The sequence below is a fragment of the Musa acuminata genome, chromosome BXJ3-7 (genome assembly GCF_036884655.1).
Source record: "Musa acuminata AAA Group cultivar baxijiao chromosome BXJ3-7, Cavendish_Baxijiao_AAA, whole genome shotgun sequence".
Taxonomy (NCBI): domain Eukaryota; kingdom Viridiplantae; phylum Streptophyta; class Magnoliopsida; order Zingiberales; family Musaceae; genus Musa; species Musa acuminata.
In genome coordinates this window covers 2,521,725-2,545,143 of record NC_088355.1, presented here as the reverse complement: position 1 = coordinate 2,545,143, position 23,419 = coordinate 2,521,725, and the positions used below count along the sequence as shown (strand labels likewise).

At 36.2% G+C, this 23,419-nt stretch overlaps 4 protein-coding genes and 1 long non-coding RNA gene across 15 annotated transcripts; 4 read left to right on the top strand and 1 right to left on the bottom strand.

Moving 5' to 3' along the window:
• Window positions 1–285: 285 nt before the first annotated feature.
• LOC135642787 (prohibitin-1, mitochondrial-like) lies at window positions 286–4,973 on the top strand. The gene is made up of 5 exons (XM_065159223.1): window positions 286–623; window positions 1,484–1,600; window positions 3,654–3,824; window positions 3,942–4,154; window positions 4,613–4,973. The coding sequence occupies exons 1-5, from the start codon at window positions 453–455 to the stop codon at window positions 4,811–4,813; spliced, it is 873 nt and encodes a 290-aa protein (XP_065015295.1). The 5' UTR covers window positions 286–452; the 3' UTR covers window positions 4,814–4,973.
• A 315-nt stretch (window positions 4,974–5,288) lies between these two features.
• Window positions 5,289–14,622, top strand: LOC135642687 (uncharacterized). Of its 7 annotated transcripts, none has more exons than XR_010498034.1 (7): window positions 5,289–5,518; window positions 5,651–5,751; window positions 6,684–6,795; window positions 9,982–10,830; window positions 10,927–11,174; window positions 13,840–13,984; window positions 14,089–14,622. It is a non-coding gene; the product is annotated as an uncharacterized LOC135642687 (long non-coding RNA). The 7 variants fall into 7 exon arrangements; XR_010498030.1 differs by having other exon boundaries at window positions 5,290–5,518; window positions 6,665–6,795; XR_010498031.1 differs by having other exon boundaries at window positions 5,292–5,751; window positions 6,665–6,795; window positions 10,927–10,990; window positions 11,080–11,174.
• LOC135642686 (auxin-responsive protein IAA25-like) lies at window positions 7,203–10,425 on the bottom strand. Its single transcript, XM_065159032.1, has 5 exons — window positions 10,058–10,425; window positions 8,632–8,921; window positions 7,893–8,010; window positions 7,699–7,760; window positions 7,203–7,495 (listed from the first exon to the last, which is right to left on the bottom strand). Exons 1-5 carry the CDS (start codon window positions 10,423–10,425, stop codon window positions 7,491–7,493), a joined length of 843 nt encoding a protein of 280 aa, XP_065015104.1. The 3' UTR covers window positions 7,203–7,490.
• Window positions 14,623–15,941: 1,319 nt separating the features above from the next.
• Window positions 15,942–16,651, top strand: LOC103991121 (uncharacterized). Its single transcript, XM_009410479.3, has one exon. The coding sequence runs from the start codon at window positions 15,959–15,961 to the stop codon at window positions 16,412–16,414; it is 456 nt and encodes a 151-aa protein (XP_009408754.2). The 5' UTR covers window positions 15,942–15,958; the 3' UTR covers window positions 16,415–16,651.
• Window positions 16,652–17,304: 653 nt separating this feature from the next.
• LOC135581544 (uncharacterized) lies at window positions 17,305–22,115 on the top strand. 5 transcript variants are annotated; one of them, XM_065159187.1, is made up of 7 exons: window positions 17,305–17,598; window positions 18,293–18,407; window positions 19,502–19,663; window positions 20,507–20,553; window positions 21,398–21,554; window positions 21,784–21,837; window positions 21,928–22,115. In XM_065159187.1, exons 1-7 carry the CDS (start codon window positions 17,383–17,385, stop codon window positions 22,041–22,043), a joined length of 867 nt encoding a protein of 288 aa, XP_065015259.1. In that variant the 5' UTR covers window positions 17,305–17,382; the 3' UTR covers window positions 22,044–22,115. The 5 variants fall into 5 exon arrangements, 4 of the variants coding, with proteins under 4 accessions (XP_065015259.1, XP_065015258.1, XP_065015261.1 ...); XM_065159186.1 differs by having other exon boundaries at window positions 17,306–17,598; window positions 21,775–21,837; XR_010498061.1 differs by having other exon boundaries at window positions 17,307–17,598; window positions 21,637–21,841; window positions 21,928–22,008.
• The last annotated feature ends 1,304 nt before the right edge of the window (window positions 22,116–23,419 follow it).

Sequence of the window (23,419 nt, the reverse complement as noted above, 5' to 3'; positions counted from 1 at the left end):
CTTGTTAATAAGACTGATCGATAAGGGCAATATGGACAAACATCATGCTAAAAATACTATTTCTAATATTTAATGAGGTCATCACGGGGTAGCACGTGTCATATTGGATGCCACGTCGTTGCCATGTCAATAAATGCTGTCTCAGCCATGGTTGGTTTCTTTGTCCAATTTAGCCTTTCACTCTACTGTTATTTGTGGCGAGAGACGGTTGGGGCATATAGTAAATTTAAGGAAGTTACATGTACCAACCGGTCTTTCTATTTTCGAAAGCCTCACTAGCCCAATCAAAATACCACACCTGTCCGCCGTTCTACCCAAACCCGCCCAAAACCCTAGCAGCTGCCCGACCCGATCGCCGCCGAATCTGTGTGTGTTCTTTACTAGGGTTTAAGGGATTTTGAGGGAGAAGACGAGTGCAGTGAGAAAGGTTCGGGTAGTCCGGGGCGGTAGCGATGAACTTCAAGAACGTGAAGGGACCGAGTGTGCCTTCGGCGGTGGGGACGCTCGTGAAGGTCGCGCTCATCGGAGGGACCGCAGTCTACGCTGCTCTCAACAGCCTTTACAACGTGGATGGCGGTCACCGCGCTATCGTCTTCAATCGCATCGTGGGCATCAAGGACAAGGTCCTGACACCCGATCGGAGATACAGAAATTTCGTTTTATGTGATTATTGTGCAAACTCTGATGGTTTAATTGCTCAAAATGCTCATTTTTTTTTTCCTTTCATCTTTATGCTTTTGTTGATGTAGATGTTGGGCTCCTCAATCAAGGGTTATATCTTTTGAGGTTTAGCTGGTGACTTGCAGAACTTGTTCCTTTTGGTTCTTGCTGTGTGTTGGCAACTGTATCAGTTAGCTGCTTTAAGGTTTACGTTATTCGGGACACAAGCACTTTGATGGTTACTAAGGAATCGTGTTTGCTGTGTAATCTATTGACAATGCTTAGTAAACCGGTAATTGTCCCAAATAGCTAATGTCCTGTATGTTCACCCACGTAATAAATCTTTATATCATTGCTTCAGGCTGTTAGGCAGTCTATATAGCTCATGTAATTTGGTTTTTATGGAAAATTGGACTAACCTTGCAAGTAAACATCTATTTGAAGTTAGTAATAATATAAGGATGACTATGTTCATTGGCGTGTCAGCAAAGAAGACTATGTAAATCTGAAACATTCGACTGTTACAAGTATGGGTATCTTTAGGTGCACTTATGGTTTGTATTTGGTTATACCGTGTTATTTTGAACTCACATTTTTGTGAAGTTTGATATGTGTGTTTTGTTTGTAAAATTTTAGCAGATTGTATTTTAGCAGTAGTGCTGCTACCCATGTGCTATAAAATGAAATATAAGTTGTGGTAAAATGTCCAGAACATTACCCACTTACTATGTTCACATCTTTTTCACAAGACTTTTGTCTGCACTATCGTTATTGGAAATTCATTCCCTTTCCTAGATGTATATTAAGAAAGGCTTGTCTACAGGTCTATCCTGAGGGAACTCATTTGATGATTCCCTGGTTTGAATGGCCTGTCATTTATGATGTTCGTGCCCGCCCGCATCTTGTGGAGAGTACTTCTGGGAGCCGTGATCTTCAAATGGTACCTGTCCTTTTCTTTCGTAAACTTTTGTTGGAGCTATTGCTTTTAACCGGTGTGTCTCTGTTTATGGATTATAAACTAATGTGAGAAATATCAGTCTCCTTTATTTTCATTATGAAATATCTGCCTGACTTTATGTTACAATGTGTCTGCAAGGGAACCATCCATGGTTGTATGCTAGTATGTCATTTAAGTTTACAAAGTTTTGGAGAAGCACTTTACAAAAGGGGAAATGGCTTAGATTCCTGTCAATAATATGTCTAAATATATCTTCTTACATGACCGATGGCATTTGCTGCTTTTGATGAACTACCCAGAAGCCAGGGATAACAAGATTAGGATCAGCGGGAACAATCGGTTTGAATTGGTGAGATTTAATTTGGTTAATATAGTATTTTAAAAATATATAAAACATAAAAATAACAAAACATTAAGAAATAAAAATATTATATATGTTAATTATATTCTTATATCTTTGTATTCTATAAGTTAAGATATCTGACTATAATATTTTATACGCCGTATCCTTTTATTTTTTGTCTCACCACACTTTTGTGGTCTTCCTTAACAGTGGACAACAATCATTGTGATAGTGGTGGTAGATGGTGAATGTGATGACTATAGTGAATGGGGAATGTATCAGCAGTAGCATCTAATATCTCCTTGGTTTCACATTCATAATTAGATTTTTTTTTCCTTGTATGGCTGTCACCTATGTTTAGCCATTGGCCTCCTTCCTCTCTCTCTCTCTCTCTCTCTCTCTCTCTCTATATATATATATATATATATATATATATATATATATATATATATATATCTTGTGATGTTGTCCAATTGGCTAAAAGTGGCCAAAATAGGGCAACTCTAACCAAGTTTATTTGTTTCTTGCTGATTTTAACTAATATTTGGTGTAAGTTCAGGAGGACTAAATTGTCCTTGGTCGATACCAGTACAGATCAGGGTGATTGTGTTGGAAAGATTGGATGGTTGGGTTCAGTTTCATGGTCAAATAGGTCGAGTTGGGTTACTTTGGCTTATTTATAGCTATGAGATAATAATTTTAGGTATATGAATGGTAGTAAACAAAGATATAAATTTTCATGCTGTATATTGTATATACTTCATATGCCAAATCAGAGATGAGAAGACTAGGTGCAGGTTAGATTCAATTTGGATTTGTATTAGGTTTTTGGCCAATGGAAACCAACATCCAACCCTTTCATTGGGATAGTTCATGAGTATTCACTTTAAACACATCCCAAGTTTGCACTCTAATTCAACGTGTATCCCTGATTACATTTTCAGATGAGTGTTTTGGGTGGTTGCAAGTCCATTAATTTTTTTTAAGGAAGAGAACAAGATTTATATCATGGGATATATATCTGTTATTAAAAGTAACCTGCTTTAGGCTTTTACGAGACCTTGCCCATGCAATGAATGACCTTTAGTCCATTATTATCTAGGATAATAATCCGTCGATGAGCTAGGCTGGTAAATTGTATCAAGTGAAGCTGGAATATGTCAATTTTTGGCCCAACAATTCTTGAAGATCATGCTGGCTTTTCCCTAGCAATGTGAATTTGGTAGTGTTTTTTTTGTCCCCCAGATTACTCTTTTAATGTAACCTTGCTGAATGGCAGTAAGTTTGCTGTTCCTTGCATCAGGAAGCAGCAACAAAAAGAACTTTACAATTATTTCTATGTGGGATACACACCAAATTGAATTTAGTCATTTATTTTGTGTTTCATACATGAGAAATACATCTAGAGTTATTTTGCATTTCATCTGTTATGAATAACTTGTCATTGTTTAACACTCCATTTTTCTCTCAGATTAATGTATGTGGATTATTAGCTCATTGTTGTTGTGACACTTGAGACCAGATAACTGACAATAGTTGCATGATTGACCTTTTTAATTTTTATTTTGTTGTTGTATGTTGCAGTATCTCACTCTGCTAGATGCAATTACTGATTTCCAGATTTTGGATGGTAGCTGTTACATGCATTGGTTCATTGGCATTCTAATGTTTGAAACATGGCATCTTATGCAGGTTAATATTGGGCTTAGGGTTCTTACTAGACCCATCCCAGATCAGCTACCTACAATCTACCGAACTCTTGGGGGGAACTACAATGAAAGGGTCCTTCCATCCATTATTCATGAAACCTTGAAGGCTGTGGTTGCACAATACAATGCTAGCCAACTGATCACACAAAGAGAGGTCTTCTGTTACAATAAAATTTCATATTATAATTTCTTGGTTGATAGTATATTAAGGAATGATAACTATGCAACCTACTGATACATATGAATTTGAAGAATCCACCTTTTGTTGTAGGCTGTAAGTAGGGAAATTCGAAAGATATTGACAGAAAGGGCCAGAAACTTCAATATTGTTCTGGATGATGTGTCCATAACGACCCTTAGCTTTGGGAAGGAGTTTACTATTGCAATCGAATCTAAACAGGTGGCTGCACAAGAAGCGGAACGTGCTAAGTTCATTGTTGAAAAGGCAGAGCAAGATAAGAAAAGTGCTATTATCAGAGCGCAGGTGAGAAAGATGTTTTATGGTAGTCAAGCATTACCTTGTACTTGTGAGATTTCAGCATATTATCTACATATTATCTATATCTACACAGATCCAGGACACTTGAATAGCTTTCATGGAAGAATGAAGTTTTTTACCTTCATCCACATTTAGTCAACAAGCTACTCTTAATCTAAATTTACAGAGCCTTTCTCATCATCGTTCCCGACTGCTAAAAAGTTAAATCTGTTTTGTGCAGTTAGGGTATGACCATGAGCTACAATCTCATTATGATGATAAATTTGATCCTTTTATTTGCTATCTGAAACTGTGTCATCTTGATGCTGGCAATGTTGTATTACCATCTTTACTTCGCTATAAGTATTGGAAAACTGCTTATGTTTATACGGCTAAATAAAAAGCAACTGCTTATTCTGATATTTATGGAGAATATGTGAATCTTATTTTCGTCGTCTTGACAGGGTGAGGCAACGAGTGCCCAGCTTATAGGTCAAGCTATTGCAAACAACCCTGCGTTCCTTGCTTTACGACAGATCGAGTCTGCAAGGGAGATAGCTCACACAATCGCAAATTCGTCAAACCGTGTTTTCCTGCAGTCTGATGATTTATTGCTTAACCTTCATGAACTCAACTTCGATGGCAAAGCCACGCTGAAGAAGTGAGAAGCCTGATTTGTCTGTTTTCTTTATGCTATATGTTTGTACTGAGAAAGTCCAACACCCTATCTATTTTCAGAAAACCAGAAATTTCATGTAGAAATTGTAAATCTACCGTCAAGGAATTTGCATGGTAGTGCATTTATGTTTTTTTTTTCTTGCGGCATTTAACATGGATCTATGATAATCCTTGAGCTACTTAATTTTTCTATGGAGTTCTAAGGAACGAAACCATGCAGTGGGTTGGTCAATTTTATTAGGATGAACAATTATAACTTTTTTGGTGAAGATTGTTGGAGCTTTTGATCTCCTGTGGTGATCGGTGTATGAGACTTCTTTCTTGATATAAATTAGTTCCATTTTCTGGAAAAAAAGAAGTCTGTTGTGTTTGGAAGCATTTAATTAGATCCTATGTTGTTCAAAATTGCATCTATTGATTTATGTGCAGCAGCAATTGGTCCTTGAGATGCCCATTTAGATTATGCTTTTAAAGAGGATTCAAGCAGGTAATCATGACGTGTCCGTCCTATTTAGTACAGGTAACCATGACATGACCCGTTTGAGTATATCTTTGCTTTCCCGAACATAGTTAAAAGTTTAGGTCGCCGCCGCCAATGGCTCCTCTCCCGTACTCCGCCGCGCCCACCACGGAAACCGCCTCTCCGCCTGCGTCCGCCGCCATTCCACCAACGATGGTCGGCCGTCCGTTAGGTCGTGGTTTCGCACTTGCATGAGCTCCTTCCGCTTTTTACGAATCTCTTGCGGTTCCTAAGACTGCACTTAAGACGCTTGCAAGAATGCCAAACCCTGTTTCTTCTGCAATTGGTATATTCTTGGAACCAGGTTTATGTGGATTCTAGGTGCTGTTCTGATATCCAGTACGAGAGAAGAGAACCAGATACGCAGGATGATGCTGACATTCTCGATTTGCTCATGAGCGTAAGGTCCGTCACACTAGCAATTCTTCGGCTTGTCAAGAATGTTAATGAACGCATGGCCCTCGTCTTCTTTCACATTGTCGAGTTTGCAACTCCTACCTGCAAGTCAAACCTCTTCATGATTTAATAATCTCCTTCACGTTTACGCAATACTACGGCTACTAGTTAATGCTTCTTTTTGGTTGTAAAAACTGTCAGCATATATTTTTTATCTTCACATTATGATGTAAGTTTATTATATCTCCCTTAGCATCCATATTTAGTCTTTGGTATTAAATCTTGACAATACAAGATCTACATTCATTGAGAATGAGCTTTCGCTACATGCGGACATATAGTTAAGCAGATTTGTCATCTGACATTCTGATTCAGTTAAAAAGACCTCTTGCTGATGTGATCATCATGTCTTTAAGTCACCATGATGTAGTGTTTCGGTTCCTTGCTTTAGCAAGTTGCAGCATTTCTTACAGCTGTAGGAATCATGCCCAAAGAGAGTTTTCTGAAGCTTTTTGAGTCTATATATTATTTAATTAGCATCATTTTATGGTTTGTCATCTAAACTCATGGGGGGTTGGTTGTGTAAGATCAAGTTTATATGTTAGATTTCTGTCTTGCGCTTTACGATTTTATGAGTTTATCATTTTGTTCTGTATGAATAATTTTCTAATCATAAGAATATATCTTTTTCTGCAAAAATTACTGAGGGATATTGCAAATAGCTTTCCCGTTTTCTGATGGTTACCAATTACGCTAACAGAGCCAATTATATAAGACAGTGTAAGATACAACTACATATGTTTTTATCTCACCGCAATTAAAATTTTGAATCCAATTAGATGCTGTCAAGTATCATCTATAATTAAATCTTCATCATGTTAAACTCATAACAGTGTATTTTTATTTTTGTTTGTCTTGACAGGTTATTGCCTTCCTTGCAGACATAGGAAGTATGCCAAAAGAGTAACATAGATCGCTTTCAAGCTGTACCTGAAGTATAGACTCATAAAATTCCATTGCAATGAAGTTGCATCCAACCATTCATGTAAGAAGGTTGGTATTGCTAATGTTCTTCAACACAATCTTCTCAATTTTCATTTTCCTTCAGATAGCTTATTCTTTTTGTAATTCTAGGTGCTGCAGATTTCTTGATACATACCAAATGAATGGAAGTACACCTTTCAATTTCAATAGTGGTTATGATTTTGTTTCACCAAAGACATTTTGTCTAACATAGTAACATTTGATGACTAAATTGCATCAGGATAATGCATTGCTAAATAAATAGCATTGAGAAGTGGACAAGTATATAAACAAACAATATTTTGATAAAATAGCCGTTGCATAATTATAGTTTGTAGTTTGGTCTGGAAAATCATGTCTGGAAGCCAAGCCAAAAGAAATATTAAAGAAGTAATACAAATTTACCATGACGTATCTCAAGTATCAAGGAAGTAAACTAGTCACAAAAATTTCCAAAATAATCATAGATTCTAAACTATAGAACACAATAAATAACTCATTGTTCTTGAGATTATTTATCACACAACCATATATGTTACACTGCCAAGATAAGCAACCTTCCAATCACCTCAAGTGGAAATCTAGTTTTAGATTGTGCGGCAACATCGCCACACTGAAATTCTGAAATATTTTCATGAAATCAACTCTTTTTCTTCATCATATCTTCAACTAAGCAAGTTGATACCTCTTCATTCTTCTGTATCTTTCATAGGTCCCGAATGTAATCAATCTGCAAAATCAATACCTACATTAACAAGCTGAAATCTGTAATTCCATATCTTTCATCTCTTTGTTAGTATAAGGTTTTGAATTTATAGAATGGACTGTTTATATCCATACTATAGTAAAGTTAATTCAAAGCATTAGCGCAAGGAACCTCATATAATTAAGAATGTTTATTAAAGAAAGCAGTATAAAAAGATTGTCACAAACCACATTTGTGTGCTCTAGGATCAAGTGTTATATATAATCTCTTCACTGAATGGATGAACAACCTGCAACAGTTCCTTAGCATCAGGAATGTCTTGTAATATGCATTCTCATATAGGGGTAAAACACCTCATATTGTTTGGAAGTAATTAATGATATCAAATAGACATCGGAAAATAAAAAATCCAAAGACATACTCCCAAGGCACATCACCAACAAGCATCCGGTCACCTTCACTGTCTTCATAAAGAAGAATATAACTTGGAGAAAGAACCTCTTCTTTTTCATCTTGCTTTGGATTGTTCAAGTAATTAGCTGATTCAGAAAGAAAGAAATGATCATGGTTAGCTTCTGTACATCTCAGACTTCTTATTAGACAAAATGGTTTTCTTCTAGAAAAATGATAAAAACAGGGATCAGGTACGAATTGAGCGAGTAGGGGAAAGGTCAGCATTAGGGTAATTATTTTCATGAAAAATAACAAATATGTAGTGGAAGTAACACAGAATACTTTTGGAAGAAAAGTAAAATTATTATGATTAAAGATAGAGACCTGTAGGTCTTTTTGGAGCTTAAATAATTTTACCTTCATAATATATAATGTACAACAAGAAATAATTCAACAACAATGGTATATGAAGAAAATCCATATGACTACATGAATATGTAACCTCCAAGGAGAACTCTATAAAGATGCCATTGTCATGTATAGTTTTTACCAAAAACAAATGTCGATTATTATATTTGACTGGATCTTTTATGATCATTCTCAAGATACTAATCATGTGCTTCCTATGATGATGTTTATACTATAGACCAGATGTTATACCATTGATTATAATTGAATAATTAAAACTAATAGAAAACGTGGTAATAAGAAGCAGGTAACTGCATGCAGTTGAAAATTCATATACTTCATAGTTTATAGTTATTTACCAGAGAACAAATTATGGAACATCTTCTGAAGAGCACGAGAGAGCGAGTCATAGCCATTGTGGAGTTTTAGGTCAATCTTCCTGCCCACTGTGCAACCTTCCATGTTCACCTTTACAAACATTGTGGGTCTCTCTTGCAGTTCATTGTTCACTTTCTCATCTTTTGCTACCTTTATTTTCTCAGGATTTGCCTCCGAGCTCATCGTAGAATTTGATTGGTTTTGATTCCCCAAGTTCTTTCGAAATGAACAGACTGGAGGCCAGCCCACCACTTGTGGAGGATGTGTGGATCTAATAATATTTTTCCCATATCATCATGAGAAGCACAATGACCGCAGAAAGTAGCATAACGAAAGAGAGTAATTGATGGATAACATCATTCACCAATTTAGAAGGGACATTGAAAAGTGAATTACCATTTAGATTTTCGATTGGGTGTTTGGCCAAGTATTTTATCAAGTTGGGTATACAAAGTATTTTGAGTTGTTTTATGTCAAGGGTAGGATAGTCAGATAACCCAGAAAAGGTGATGTTATGTGAGAGTAAAAAGATGTTAGGTATTCATTCTAAATTACTTAGAAAACGGTAAGTAGCATTGGTTGTGCAAAAAGACATATAAGTAGTTAAACCAAAATTCAATACTGATATATTTATTAGGAAAAAATAAGTAGCTAATCCTTTTTTTTGGATGAGCTGCTTCTTCCTCTAATGCACAGAATTCACTGCTTAAACCAACTACCGGTCTACCAGATCCAATCAAATCAAATAACCTATGTTGACAAAAAAAAGCCTAAAGAAAACAGAAAGAGCAAGAGAAGGTAGGGTAAGATTTTGTACCTTTTTTTTGATATATGGCTTGCTTGGCATAGACTATTTGTTATGTTTCTTATATCAAAATTTTGCCTTTTTCCTGTGCTTATGTTTATATGCACTTGTATCTCTTTGTAATTTTCATATTAGCCATTGGAATTACAAATATTAGTTCACTTCTTTAAGGGGAACTTACACAAAATTTGAGAACATTCTAACATGTTTTCACTCTTGATCCTGAACAACTTCATGGACTGAAATAAATTTAACAATATGTTAAGAATGTTCTCTCACTCTTGGCTAAGAACAGGCCTGTACAAAGGTTGATGCCAATATTTTAGAAAAAGAACAATATGTTCGATATGTTTTTTCACATTATGGGAAAAAATCTATGGTACATTAAATGAACACAAAAGATGAAGCAGAAATATCAATTAGAATCTTGAGCTTTTATTTATATTTTTCTTTTCAGGTAGGTGAATCCTGTTTCTTGCAACCCTTACGTTCTTCTATCGAATCATACTTTATCATACGGATGCAGTTAAACTTTCTGATAAATCTAGAGATTTGTGAGAGAATTTTAATATCTCATGGAGGGATAAGGGCAGCATTTGAACCTTGAGATTGCAAAAGGACCGAGCTTTTGGTGAGCTTGCTCTAAAGCTGCTGTCTCTTGCCGAGCTGCCAGACTCCATGGGTCGACAAAACCACCTGTGGTATCAGAGAAACACCTCTTGGCTCCTCCAAGACTGTGTCTATTCTTCTGGTGTTGCATGATTCCATCTTGGGTGGTGATATACCTTGGGATCGTTCCACCTGCACAACTGCCACGTTTCCCGTCACCAACTTCCTGACCATTCACTAGTGACATGCCAAGCCTCAGCTCCAAATTGTTCAGGTAGCCACTTGCAGTTTTATTAGCTCTGTCTTCATGAACTTCTCTTCTCCCATCTTTAGGAGGTGGTTCAAGTACTGTGGCCTTCATGGTCCTTCCTCTTGCTTGGGTGAGATGAGCTTTGTGGCTGTAAGGAATGATGAAAGGCAGGGTGCAAGACTGCTCTTTTTGTTGGGTGTTTGCGAGGTGAGAAAAATGAGGTGGAATGATGGTGGGAGGAGGGGTTGGATGAAAAAGGAAGGGAGCTTTGTGGGGACTCTGGTGGCTATTGAAGTGGAGTGGTGGGAGCAAGAATGTGAGAACTGTGAAGGGCAGGCAGGCTTTGCTTTGTGGGGCTGGAGAGAGCTACTTTATTTTGCTTTCTGCTTCTCTACCCATCAAATTCCTTTAGCTAAGTGGATATGTTTCCCACTTTTCTACCACACTGCCGATACATGCAGCCTCTCTATCACCTCACATAACCTGTTCAATGGGCCTTGAACAGGTACTACTTAGGTGAGTAATGAAATTCTTTATGTAAGGATCTATTTATGCTTTTCTTTTTAAGTACCCTTTCTAATAATTGTGATCTGTGATTGCATCTTTTACCAGGTTTATCATTTTGTGACTATCATGATGAGATATATGAGGATTGCTGCTCCATGCAAGGTCATTGGTACTCTAGCATGTCAAGGATTTTTTTTTTTTTTCTAATAAACATATGGGCTTATGTTTGGGTTGATGCAATATTGTTGTTGATTGCAGGAAATGATTAGCCAAATACAACCTGGAAAATTATAAGCCAAGATTTCCCAGCTGTAAGATGGGAAACTTGGGACATGAGTCTTCAGCTTAACACAGTGAGTTAACCAGCTTCTTGTTGTTCAATAGTTATCTATATGTTTAGTAGCCAAGTGAAGAAGACCAAAGCAGATTGCCATAGGTTTGTTGTGGTATCCGTTTTTCTCATTTCACTTCATCTAATTTAGGCAGACTAAAGACAATATTTGCTGAAATTGGATTAATATATAATCCAGCTATGATCTCACTTGAATCCACAGGAATTGCGTATCTTTTAAAACAAAGAATTGTGTTATGTACTCCAAGCAAACTTTATTACAAAGGTTTGCACATGACTAAATAATATCAGCATATTTGACATGCTGCAGCTGATTCTTATCCTATTCTTCACTTTTGCCCAAGATTGGTCTGTCTGCCATTCACTAGATAGATTGCACTCTTAGTTAGATCTGCGGCTCAGTGCAAGTGTCATCAGCTACTCCATAAATAAATATTCTTGTAAAGATCAGATGTGTCATTTTAACCAATGTACTTTATATTAATCATGCATTGTGATTGAAATTTTTCCACTAAGTATCTGCATATCTTTATTCTCAACACAAGTCACAGCTCTTGTTATAGTTGTTTTAAAGCATAAGGGTTGATTTCTCTCTCATAGATTGCAAGTTTTATGTGAAGAACTGTGTTTATAGCATTAGCACCATTGATGTTTAACTGCTGGACCAATCAACAAATGATGGTGTTACACGATTAGGGTTTATATTCTGAAGGTACCATAGAAATCATTAGTCATCTGATTAACATTTTCTTGATTCTTTTTCTTCTTCCTATAAAAAATAATTAGTCATCTTATGGATCACTCAATCTATTATGTTAGAAGATTCAAGAACTAACACTTGCTCGACTTGTCAATTCAATCTTAAAAGTCAGCCAGTCTTTTCAAGGTAAACTAACTTGGTGGAATTTGTTAGATACATTGATGTGAAGGGCACATTGTGGAGGCACATAAGAGTGGGTTTGGCCTAGTATGTAATAAATGTAATAATCTTATAAATATTAGATAGAGTGCATTATAAATTTTGAAGATTAAAAAAATTATGTACATATAAACTTCATTGTCTTAGCATATTTCTAGTTTGAAGTTTACCTTATTGATATTTACATTTCAGCACCACCAATCAATTTTTAATATTAAATTTCAGTTCATGCAACAATGGACTAACATAATGCAGATATTCAAAAATTTTAATTTTTAATTCCAAAACTTATTTAAATTTATGGATGAAACCATCCTGTTATTTTTCAAGACATAAAAAAGTTAGACTGAACAATCAAGAAGGTTTAATCAAAGAAATGAAAAAAATAAAAAATGGAAAAGAGAGGCCTTTAATGGTCACATGTATTTTGGAAGCTTATTTCTTTTTTTCTCCTAGTGTTAGATTAGAACGATGGAGATAAACTAAGTAAAAAGTGAGGACTTAAGTTCAGTGATCAAGGGAGAGCTTGAATTAGAGCATAAATTGTTATTAGGTTATCTAGCATAAACTTCAAACTTATAGCATCCGAAGAGTCCTGTGATGGATACCCACAATGGCAAATCATGTTCTTTTCATGTTAGTCTGATCCTTCATTTGTGCCAACCTTTCTCGGTGGTGGTGGACCAAAATATCATGTTATCCCCTGAGATCCAATCAGTAATTAGCAAATAGTTTGACTCTATTGTTCTATTACTACAATACACTGTTTGTTATGAGAGTCATCAGTCCACACAATGAGAATTGCTCAATTGTCATGCAGCTCAGCTGCAAATAGACATAGCTATGTTGAGTCACATCCATTTAGCACAAGGGCACTCATGAGTGTCTTTTTTGGTGGCCCTCCAAGCCCAAGGTATCATGAAGTTGCATTATGCTCAATGGCAGCTTGTCAAGTAGTGTCCTGCATGGTCCAGCTTGGAAGTGGCAATGTTCAAACAAGAAATCAATTAGCCAATTCCTCTCTGGTTCTCTTGTACAAGGTTGCAAATTGGAAGAGCCTTCTTGAGTAGATGATGAAGTTGCATATCATGTGATGCTAAAGTGCAATGGTGAGTCATGATCTCTCACAGTTGAGTTGCATCCAAACCACCATCTATGCTACAACAATCATCACAGATAAAGTTTCATCTCATTTCAGTCTACTCCAGCATGATAACCTCATACCCTTTTCTTCCATTGTTTCTCCTTTTCAGCCTGTATCATGTCTTGGTGGGATCAGAACCCAATGACTAAAAAAAAACAATTCCTCATCAGAGGAATTACATGTGCACCATCTTCCTTCAAAGAAGATCAACTAAAATTGAACTGAAAGCTGAGTGATGTTTCAATCCTTTTTGAGCCTGGTTTCTTGATCAAAAGTCATCTCTATGCAAGAAACAACAACAACAACAAAGTTGACTACATGGATCTCTTATGACTGTTAAGCTCTGTATAAAGTCTTTATTTATAGCCGTTTCTATGCAAGATTCAAGTTATTTTTGCATCACCAATTAATCATTCTCATTCATCCAAGGAAGTCATGGTTTCACTTCTTCTTAGCTTAAACAAGTTCCCACTCTGTTTCCAGCAGGAGATGGTTAAAAAAATATTGACCAATATTTATTTTTCATGGAGGCATACTGAATTTTTCTGATGATAAATTTAACCGGTCTTATTTGCTCATCACCACATTTATCATAATGCTCAGATACTAGATGGGAATGGGAAGAGTATACAAGTGGAGTAGAGCCTCTTGCGAAGAAATGGCCATCATCTCGATGTACCCCGAATGAACAGGAGAGAGAAGCCTTTTTGCTCCTTGTCAAGAGCAACATGGTTATCATCTTGGCATGGTAACCTTGTCTTCCTCCTGAAAGCTTCTTTAATTTTTTTTTATCTCTATCTATTCATCTTTATCTTCATAGTTGATGTTTGATTTCACATGCCAAATGAACAGGAGAGAAGGAAGTCATGTTTATCTCCCTCGGGAGACAACAAGATGGCAGTGAAGATACAGCAAGCTTGTTTTGGGATAGTCGTAATCATCAAAGCAAATCCACCATGAGAAGCTTGTCCTGAGGTTGAGCTTGTTCTGTTCTTGTCACTTGAGATTCCTGGTGGAGTTCCCTACACTTCTCTTTGTGGCTGTCTCTTTCCACCAAACCAACAACAGCTCAGTTCTTGACAATCTAATTGAGTGACAAATCTTCCATGGATGAATTATTTTACCAAGTTATGAGTTGAGAATAAATGGAAATAGAAGAGTGTAATATATTGAATGTGTTGTTAAATAGCTTTATGTGCAATCAAGAGGTCTGGATTTTGAGTTCTATTGTTGACCTCCAAAATCAGCATGAGGTGCAGCCCCATTTCTCATTCAGATAAAACTGAGAATTTGTATAGCATTAGAGGTCCTTAAAAGTTGTTACTTAATAGTCTTTTTGTATATATGTCTTATAATTTTATGTGAGGTTCTAAAACTATTTTTTTATATTGGAAATGACACCAATGCATGATAGTAAGATGGATTCATCCAATAATTATGCACATGCAAGGCATTGAAACCACAGGAATTATGGATAAAAAAACATGGGTTGTGGCATGGATTAATATACTCCCCATTTGCAACTTAATGAAGGTTTGGTCACAAAATGCATGCGATGATCGATAAAATTCCTTTTATTTTATTACCGTTTGTCCGAAAAGCTTAAACTCAAAGTAAAATATAACTTAAATTCTGAGATATGTGAATCGAATTAGATCTCACACATGAATCATCAAGTGAAACAAAAGAGACAGATAAACTACCATGATAATATTTTTGATTGGGCACCAATTCGAATAGTTTAAGGTATTAGGAAAGAATCGACTTTCCTAAAACTAACAATAATAACATCAAACCATTGGAATCCTTCTTTAATAATGATTGTAATCTCATGCCATGTGCCCAACATTAAGGTAATTAGATTGATGATATGAATCATTTAATAATTGTATCATGTGATACGGTGGTAGTATTATGTTTAGGTTAGTTGAGTACTATTCCTCCATTCATCTTTCTTGCTTAGCAACTCATTGACAAGACAATCAATTGTAGAGGCAATAATCTTATTGTTTGGTCCATCATTAGCCTCTCTAATCATTTCCTCTATCAATAGATAAGAAAGCTCTTTCTTATGTTAAGTACAGAAATCTACAACAACAGTCGATGCTATCTTTTAGTCCTACAATTGAATGGAAAAGAGTGTGCCTAATCTCATTGACTTCTTTGTGGTAGCAATTCCTATCTACATTGCATGCCCACCTGACTCTCTCTCTCTCTCTCTCTCTCTCTCTCTCTCTTGTTGTTTTGGTGGGTACAAAGCCATTACCTTGCATTAGACTAAATGACTCATTTTGTGCCCAACTTATGGAGCTTTATCATGCAATGTTTCGCTTAAGACATGTCAAAAGGCTTTATGAACCAAAAAGGAGTGCACTCATTTGTTTATTGGATCGTATGGATTGCATGTATATATTTTAGGTTAACATGATCAACATGGGATGCTTATATCCATCAAACCAATATAGTTTATTCTTTCATTTTGAGCCTAAAAATAAAATCTAAACAAAATTTTTTGTTTGTTTTGACTTGACTTTCCCAACAAATCCATTTACCGCATGGAAAAGGCGTTCATATTGCATGCATTATTGGAGTCTTTAACAACCGTTCATTTAGGAGATCAACGGCTGAGATGCTCCGATCTCGTAACACCCTGCGATAGCGGTCGGTGGTAATCCTCACCATAAGACGACGACGACGACGTGAAACAAAGAAGGAAAGAGCGATGGAAGAGCTCAGCTTCCCCACAGTCGATGACGAGGAAGACGACAGGTATCTCCGGAGAAGCTTCTCCGAGGGCGACGTCTACGTCACGCGGAGCTCCCCCGCGCTGCTCGGCGACGGCGATTCGGTGGAGTGCGAGGAGAGGATGGACTCGCTGTGGGAGGACCTGAACGAGGAGCTCTACCGCGTCCCGATCGATGCGGAGAAGAGCACGAGGAGGTGGAGGAGGAGGTCGGCGGGCATGGACGCACTGGCCGCCGCCGAGAGAAAGCTGCTGGTGGCCAAGAAGGAGCAGCAGGGAGCGGTGGAGCTGCGCTTGCTGCCGGCGTTGGAGGTGTCGAGGGGCGCCTCCCTGCGCCGGAAGCCTGGCTTCGTGGTGATGCTGAGGATGCTGAAGAACCTGTTCCGTGTGCGGAAAACGCACTCATCCAAGAGGAGATCGCAGCAGCAGAAGTAAGAGACGAAGCTGAATCATCTGAAAGGGAATCCAAGAAACAAAAGCGAGAGATCAAGTTATGTATTAGGGTTTGTGGAGCAGAAGGGATGTAGATGGAGGTGATGCATGTCAGATCTGCATCACAAAGCTGCAAAAATAAGGCATGAAAGTTCCAAGAATTTTGTTGTGTGTATAGTATATACATATATTCGACTGTAAATTTGTTGCATATATGAAACAAGTTCTGATTACAATCAACTGCTTGGGTCGATACTTCTCAATGATTTGGATTTCTTCTTCTTCTTCTTCTTCTTCTTCTATAGATACCAGTTCAAGATTCAAAGCAATGATCTGTAGGGAACTGTTTCTTCTGAACCCTAAGAAGGTGTGCCATTGCCTTTGTGATTCATGTTCTTCTTTGATTGCCATGAGTTTGGCATTGCATCAATAATTTTAGAAATAAAAGAATCAAACTAGAAAATATCATAGATGGGATTGTACTCAAAATCTTGTGATTATAATAGGGTTTTTTTTATTGCCTATCTAATGTTCAAAAGCTAATGTGTTTATCCCTATAAATTTTAATAGAAACATTTATATCTCATCTAAAAAATATATATATATATATATACATATTTATTATATAAAGCAATTAGACACTTTGATGTATTATATATATATAATACAAAATGAAAATAATAATAATATTCAAATTGGATTGGAAATAGATTTGAAGGCCTCACAGATTAAGTTCCTTTTAAAAATTAAAATTAATTGCATTGTTCTTTTATAAAATGAAAATAATTTTTTTTAAATTAAAGATTAATTTTTTATTTATCTCATTTTTGCTTCATAACGTTGAAACGTTGTTCCTAACGGCGTCGATGATAACGTTGAAACGTTGTTCCTAACGGCGTCAATTCTTGGTCGGTTCTCTTGCCGTTCTGTTCCGCCCTTCTCCCCTTGCCGGCCTCCTCTTTCGCCTTCTGATGGCAGCAGAGAAGGGTTTCGAAGACTTCGGCGATGTCTTCGGGGAAGCGACGCCGGAGTGGGATTCTGCGACCGCTACCACCGCTGCCGTGCCCCTCTTCCCCTCCCTCTTCTACGCCTACGCCCCCGACCCGTCCCGCGTCGAAGTCCTCGCCACCGACTTCCACTCCTTCACCTTCGCCCGCGTCCTCACGGTGCATGACATCGAAGACCTCGTAAGAACCCCATCCCCCCCTTCTCTATCTCTCATTCTAATAACCAAAAACCTTACTTGACCTATGCTTAATGATCCTGTTGTCGTCTTGCTTCGTTCTCTCGATTCTTGCCATTTGAATCTTAAGTTGCGGTTCGCAGTCTCGTGTCTTTCTATTGTGATTCGCGAATGGTGATTCATCTTCCAAGACGTATGTAGAAGACCCCTTCTATTTCTTTTTCTGTTCATCCGTATTCAGTATCAGCGGGTTAGGTGTTGCTGTTTGATCCGTCGTTTGGTTTAAGGTGTTGATGCCTTGAATGTTGATAGCACTATTGTTGACTGTGGTGAATAATTATGTTTGTTGACCACGAGAGGTGACGCCAATAAAAGGATTATGTCGCCCTTTGGTGAGTGGACTTCTTTTATGTCTGCGCTGCATGTTTACCTATTCACGTCGACATTGTAAGCTATCGAAGGTGAAGATCACATCGTTCAGAAAACTGTTTTCTTGATTTTTCTGGCTCATATTATCTCACAATCTCATCGTTCAGAAAATTTTGGTTTATGCAAACACTTTCTGATTTCATTCTATAATCAACAAGAAATTTTGTTTTACTTAATCGTACATTGTGATTTTGCTCTCATGAGAGATGTTCTAGTTTAGTTTTCCTTTGACAAAGGAGTTAAGCTTATATCTACATATTCCTATGCAGAGAGATGACATTGGAATTGGTGGCTCATGGTCTGAATTTGTTGACTACCTCAAATCATCTCTGTCTTCCGGAGATGTTAAGCTTATATTGGGTGGTTTGCAAAATGTAGGCTCTGGTGAGCCTTTCAGTCCTATAAACATCTTTATGTATGTATTCTGCATCAAGATGTATTGCTTTAATACATAAATATCATTATGAATCTGGGAAAAAAAAGTTTGCCATTTAAGTGCTAAACACAAATTTTAACATGCTGAGAAAATTTTGGTGGCCATTTTAAATGTAGGTTAACTTTAACTACTGTAACTTGCCCTCTTTATATATGTTTAGCTATAACTTTGATAAATATGTCTTCTTTCCATTTATAAGGCCTTGATAAGATTCTTAGCAAAGGAACTGTCTAAGAAAGTCCTTGACATGACTCCTGACTCCTTGAAACTTGTATATCAAGAATAGACAAACTGGAAAACATAAATTTGCTATTCATACATTTTTAATGCAAAAAACGTTTCAATTTCTTTCAGGGTTAATTGCATCAGATTTGAACCAACAGACATTGAGAATTATCATAGTGTTTTTGAATGGTTTTTGGTTGAGCTCTCCGAGGTCACACTTCTATATGCTGAATAATTGGAATTTCTTTTTCTACGGAGGAATTCATATCTTGGCACACCCTGTTGTACTTTGTTTGATTTCAGGAGTCCTAAGTAGTTTCTTTTTACATGTATTGGTTGTTCAATTTGAGATAAAGGCATTTAATATGCAAATGATATGTAATTATGTATAATCTTTAACTTGTTGGCTAATGTTTTATTTGCTTATGTGATTGTCTTTCTATTTCAAGTAATTACAGTTTTCTTAATTGTCGTACATGAGTAACTCACATCATTTAAAGGCTATTTTCTAAAGTAAATGTTGGGTGGTAAGAAAAATCCAAGATCTGAAATTTTGTGCATATCCATGAATTTCTTTTACTCTACTGACCACAGTGGCCTTGCATGGTTAGTTTTATTTAATCAGTTATGCCTACCGAGTTAGATTATTGTGATGGACTGATGGTTAAACTAAGAAGTCTCATTTATTTCCCTTTATGTATCAAATGACATAACAATAAGCAATTCTATGCATTGACTTGATACTTACCATACCTACTGTCTGTTCTCATAAGGATGCAATTTGATGCATGTCATAAATGCACGTCTGTTAATTCAGGGAACGTCCATGCAACCTTAATTGCTCTCAAGTCAAAGGGATTGCCTCGCATATCTCTGTCTCTCAACATAGTCTCAAATGTGCCAGCTAGTGATGCAATGGGAACACTGTCTCTAGCACTTTTCAGGGCATTTAAGAAAACACAAAGTGATGCTGTGAAAGGTTTCCATATCTTCCTCATACACTCTATTATCACTTTTTTTTAATATTTTTTGTTTCCTTGCATATTTGCTGACAAAAATCATTGATTTTGAGTTGATGAGAAAAATACTTATTGTTTATTTAAACATTTATGTACTTGCTATTTCTGAGTTAATCTTCTTAATTAGGTATTTAGTTATTCAGGTGCATGTGGTTAATTTATTTGTTTGAAGCTTATTCTTGATTTTCTATGTTTCCACATTATCTTTTTAGTCATTGAGGTTCCAATTTCTAAACTTACAAAAAAGGGAGCTCACTTACATGTTAAATCATTCTAGATTCTTCATTCTTTATTAGACCTTTTCAAGCCCGTGTATATTAAATATATTTTTCTTTAAGGTACTCCTCTACCAGTGTTTGTATATCATGACATTGAAGTGGCATTTGACAGTATCAGCTGGATTCTTCAGCTGAGAGACTTTACAAGGTTCAGCTCACGGGAATCGCTAGATGAAAATTTAATATTTGATTCTGGAATCCATTAGTCACCCGCCAAATGATTCTTAGTATACTAAACATTTAGGCATCAAGAATATCTCATTTTCTTCATGTGCCTACGTGTGTATTCCAGGCATTCATACATATGATTTGAGTTTGACTGAATCATTCTCCATAAATTACACTATATAAATAGGTTTTTTTTTCTTATTTTGCTGACAATCATATCATTCTCCTTAAATTTCTTTTTTTTTCTTATAATTTGTATCTATGCATATGCATAGGGTATAATATGCTTATCTGCATAACATGCATTTGTTTTTTTAAATTGATGGTAATCCTCTGATACTTGATTTTCTATTTTAGAACATCAACGCTCGTCTCAATTAATGGAATCCTTATCGTCTGAAAGGGTAGGCTACCTGTTATAGTTTATTATTAGTGACTTCATTTAAGTTGTTTTATTTTTCTTTTTGACAAATACATGTATATAATTCCTTTTTATAAAGTCCTAGTCTTACAATTGCTAATTCATTTGCATTTGCTGGATATGTTTAATCTCATTTGCTGCTGATATAAAGTCCAAGAATGTTGAAATTGTCATCCAATAATTGAATGGATAAGTTCATCAAATTTTCTTTTGCTACCATGTTGTTTGTTATATTTTGCATACATATGATACACTTGTAAGAATGCATATGCTTTTATATTTTTTAGAAAGGTTGTCTAGTTATCTCTTTTCAATGTTTTCGTGTTCTTTTGATATTCTCATTTGCTAAGTTACTCTTAGCATTTGTGTGTTATCTTTGAGAGCATCAATTTTTTCTGTTCATATTTCTTTATATTTGTTTTTTTCTCAATACATGATTATCTGACATAAAAGCTTTCGGTATCAATTTATATAATGAGTCTGATGAGATACGAGTTCGAAAGCTTATTTCTAGAAAATTATATACTTGCCTATGCTTTTGATCAGTTCAATCATCATGTTCCAATCCATGTGGATCCTTTCTATTGAGTTTTTAGTAAATATTAAGTCAAAAACATTGAATCAGCTGTTACATGTAGATAGATTTTCAGATATTAACTGTGTCTGTTTATCTAAATGGTAAAAGGTTTGAATCTTGTATCTGATTTGCCTTGGTTTTCTTCCTCAGTTATTTTTCACAATGCTTACAGCTTCTCATATTAGTATATGATGGAGAATTTGAAGCAGCTGACATGACAAATCAGCATGTTATTTCTTTTGTTAACCAGGAAAAGAATGATAATCTCGAAAAACAGCTTGATTCTCTTTCATTTCTAAGTAAACGGAAGGCATCTAAGCCAAATTTGGCGGTGAAGGCATCCACTGCTTCTGATGTCCTTCTCAACAACTTTGAAACATCTGATTCAGGACTGCAACAATTTTCAGGTAAGATGTCGATCTATCACCATGATTTTTTTTTTAATGTGTGTTTAACATCTTGTTGAGAATGAGGTCCAATTACTTGCAGAGTATATTATATTGGATTGGCATGGTGTTTTGTATAATATATCTTTGGTAGCAAGATTAATTTATACGAGGGATAAACCTTATGACGAAAATTATAGTTACCCGTAAGCCACTTTGGGTTACTGAACTTGTGATGTAGATGTCGCAGCTACAAAGGGTCCCCAAGTTACCAAAACTAGTAAGCGAGGTGCCCTGGTCTCTCGTAGGTAACTTTTTCTTGTTTCTATAATGCTTTCTACCCAGGTATATTCATGATGCATTGTCCTGTTTCTTTATTTTTTTTGTGGTCCAGGTCAAGAGTTAGAGGTGTTCTCTTGCAAGATATCAAGGATACTGATGACAACTAGGATGCAGGATTCCTCAAAAAGTTTCACTTGCAGACTTGTTGGTTTTCAAACTCCTGTGTAAGTCTAAAAAATAACGTACCAGTGCAAAAAGCTCGATCTTACTTTTAAATATTTAAAGAGATTATTTCTGTGACTCGATTCTTGAACTCTCATGTTACGAAAAAAACAATCTTATCGTTGTACCAAGGTTCGTCCTCTTAAGTGTATCGCTCCTAAGGAACAATCCGCTTTCTTGAGCCAACTTAGTATCATTTAATTTCACATTTGATCTCCTCATGCTCCCGAATCTCTGGCCCAATATATGCCCCACCCGAGCTTTGGAATTCATAAAAATGTGAGGACCTTTATCTATTGTACATGAATGTTTTCTCCGATAAGCTTCAAATTCTTTGCCATGGGGTGAAGACTATGTGCTACAAATCTCTAATCTCTGCTCATTATTTCCATATTTGCTTTATAGTTCTGAACCTTTCTTTATTGGGGTGAAGACTATGTGCAAGGCAACCCTCTCTTTAGTTTTCTTTTTCTCATGCTCTTTTGGAATCTTGATTTTGATTTTGCCTTTCAAACTGATGTCGTGAAAGGTAAACCTATTTATAAAAGACCGAGATTTCGAGGCACTCTACTGTAAAACTGAAAAACATAAAAATGAAAAAAAAAAAAAAAAAAGATAAATGTTGGAAGTGGGACAAAGGTGATTATTATTATTATTATTATTTTTGATAAATTTTTTAACTTGGGTAAAACATTGTGAAATGCTCAAGTCACATGAAGGAAGTCGATATAGCAGATAAAACATAAAGTAGATCCACAAAGTTTTCCTTAAAAAGAGGTCAAAGATACGAGACGTTAAAGATACAAACTCTTGTAGAGACAAAAATGAGATCATGTCGTTCCATGAGTCCCTCGTTCTAATAGAGCAGACTCATTTTGCATTGGGCTAAGTCAAAAGAAGCTTAAAGTTACATGCACCTTGTGTTGGCAATGAGAAGATGAATTGTAGTAGCTAACTCAACGCAAGGAGTGCAAACACTTCAGGTATTTCATAAGTGTGAGCAAAAAGCAGGCAAAGGCTAGCAACCGACTTGATGCATAAAGTACAACCCTCGAGGAGGCAAGCGAAGTCAAGAAAAATTTGCTTTCTCAACTCTTAAGAGAAATTGTGAAACAAAATACTCTAGTTCTTTTATTTATCCAGTAAAAGAGCTATGCAAATGTTCAAAGATCATTCGAAGAAATTTAATGGAAAACAATAATTATCAAATCCTCACCAATGGTGATCGATTCTATCGAGGGTAGACTATTCGCTTCATTTTTCAATATGATATCAAATGAAAGTGGAAGTGATGCGAAACTACTTGGAAGCGACAACTAAGTAGAATAGGAATTGATGATCAAATTTTATAGAGGAAAGACTAAAAGAACTTTAAAGTATGT

Excerpts from the sequence above, each read along its gene's own strand:
- LOC135642686 (XM_065159032.1), bottom strand. The coding sequence starts at position 10,425 with ATGAAGGCCACAGTACTTGAACCACCTCCTAAAGATGGGAGAAGAGAA. Across the intron at positions 8,922-10,057 it reads GGTCCTTTTGCAATCTCAAG|ATCCACACATCCTCCACAAG; the intron begins GTTCAAATGCTG and ends AAATATTATTAG. Across the intron at positions 7,761-7,892 it reads GTTGGTGATGTGCCTTGGGA|GTTGTTCATCCATTCAGTGA; the intron begins GTATGTCTTTGG and ends GAACTGTTGCAG.
- LOC135581544 (XM_065159186.1), top strand. The coding sequence starts at position 17,383 with ATGGCAGCAGAGAAGGGTTTCGAAGACTTCGGCGATGTCTTCGGGGAA. Across the intron at positions 19,664-20,506 it reads ACAAAGTGATGCTGTGAAAG|AACATCAACGCTCGTCTCAA; the intron begins GTTTCCATATCT and ends TTTCTATTTTAG. Across the intron at positions 21,555-21,774 it reads AGGACTGCAACAATTTTCAG|ATGTCGCAGCTACAAAGGGT; the intron begins GTAAGATGTCGA and ends CTTGTGATGTAG.
- LOC103991121 (XM_009410479.3), top strand. The coding sequence starts at position 15,959 with ATGGAAGAGCTCAGCTTCCCCACAGTCGATGACGAGGAAGACGACAGG.
- LOC135642787 (XM_065159223.1), top strand. The coding sequence starts at position 453 with ATGAACTTCAAGAACGTGAAGGGACCGAGTGTGCCTTCGGCGGTGGGG. Across the intron at positions 3,825-3,941 it reads AACTGATCACACAAAGAGAG|GCTGTAAGTAGGGAAATTCG; the intron begins GTCTTCTGTTAC and ends CTTTTGTTGTAG. Across the intron at positions 4,155-4,612 it reads GTGCTATTATCAGAGCGCAG|GGTGAGGCAACGAGTGCCCA; the intron begins GTGAGAAAGATG and ends TCGTCTTGACAG.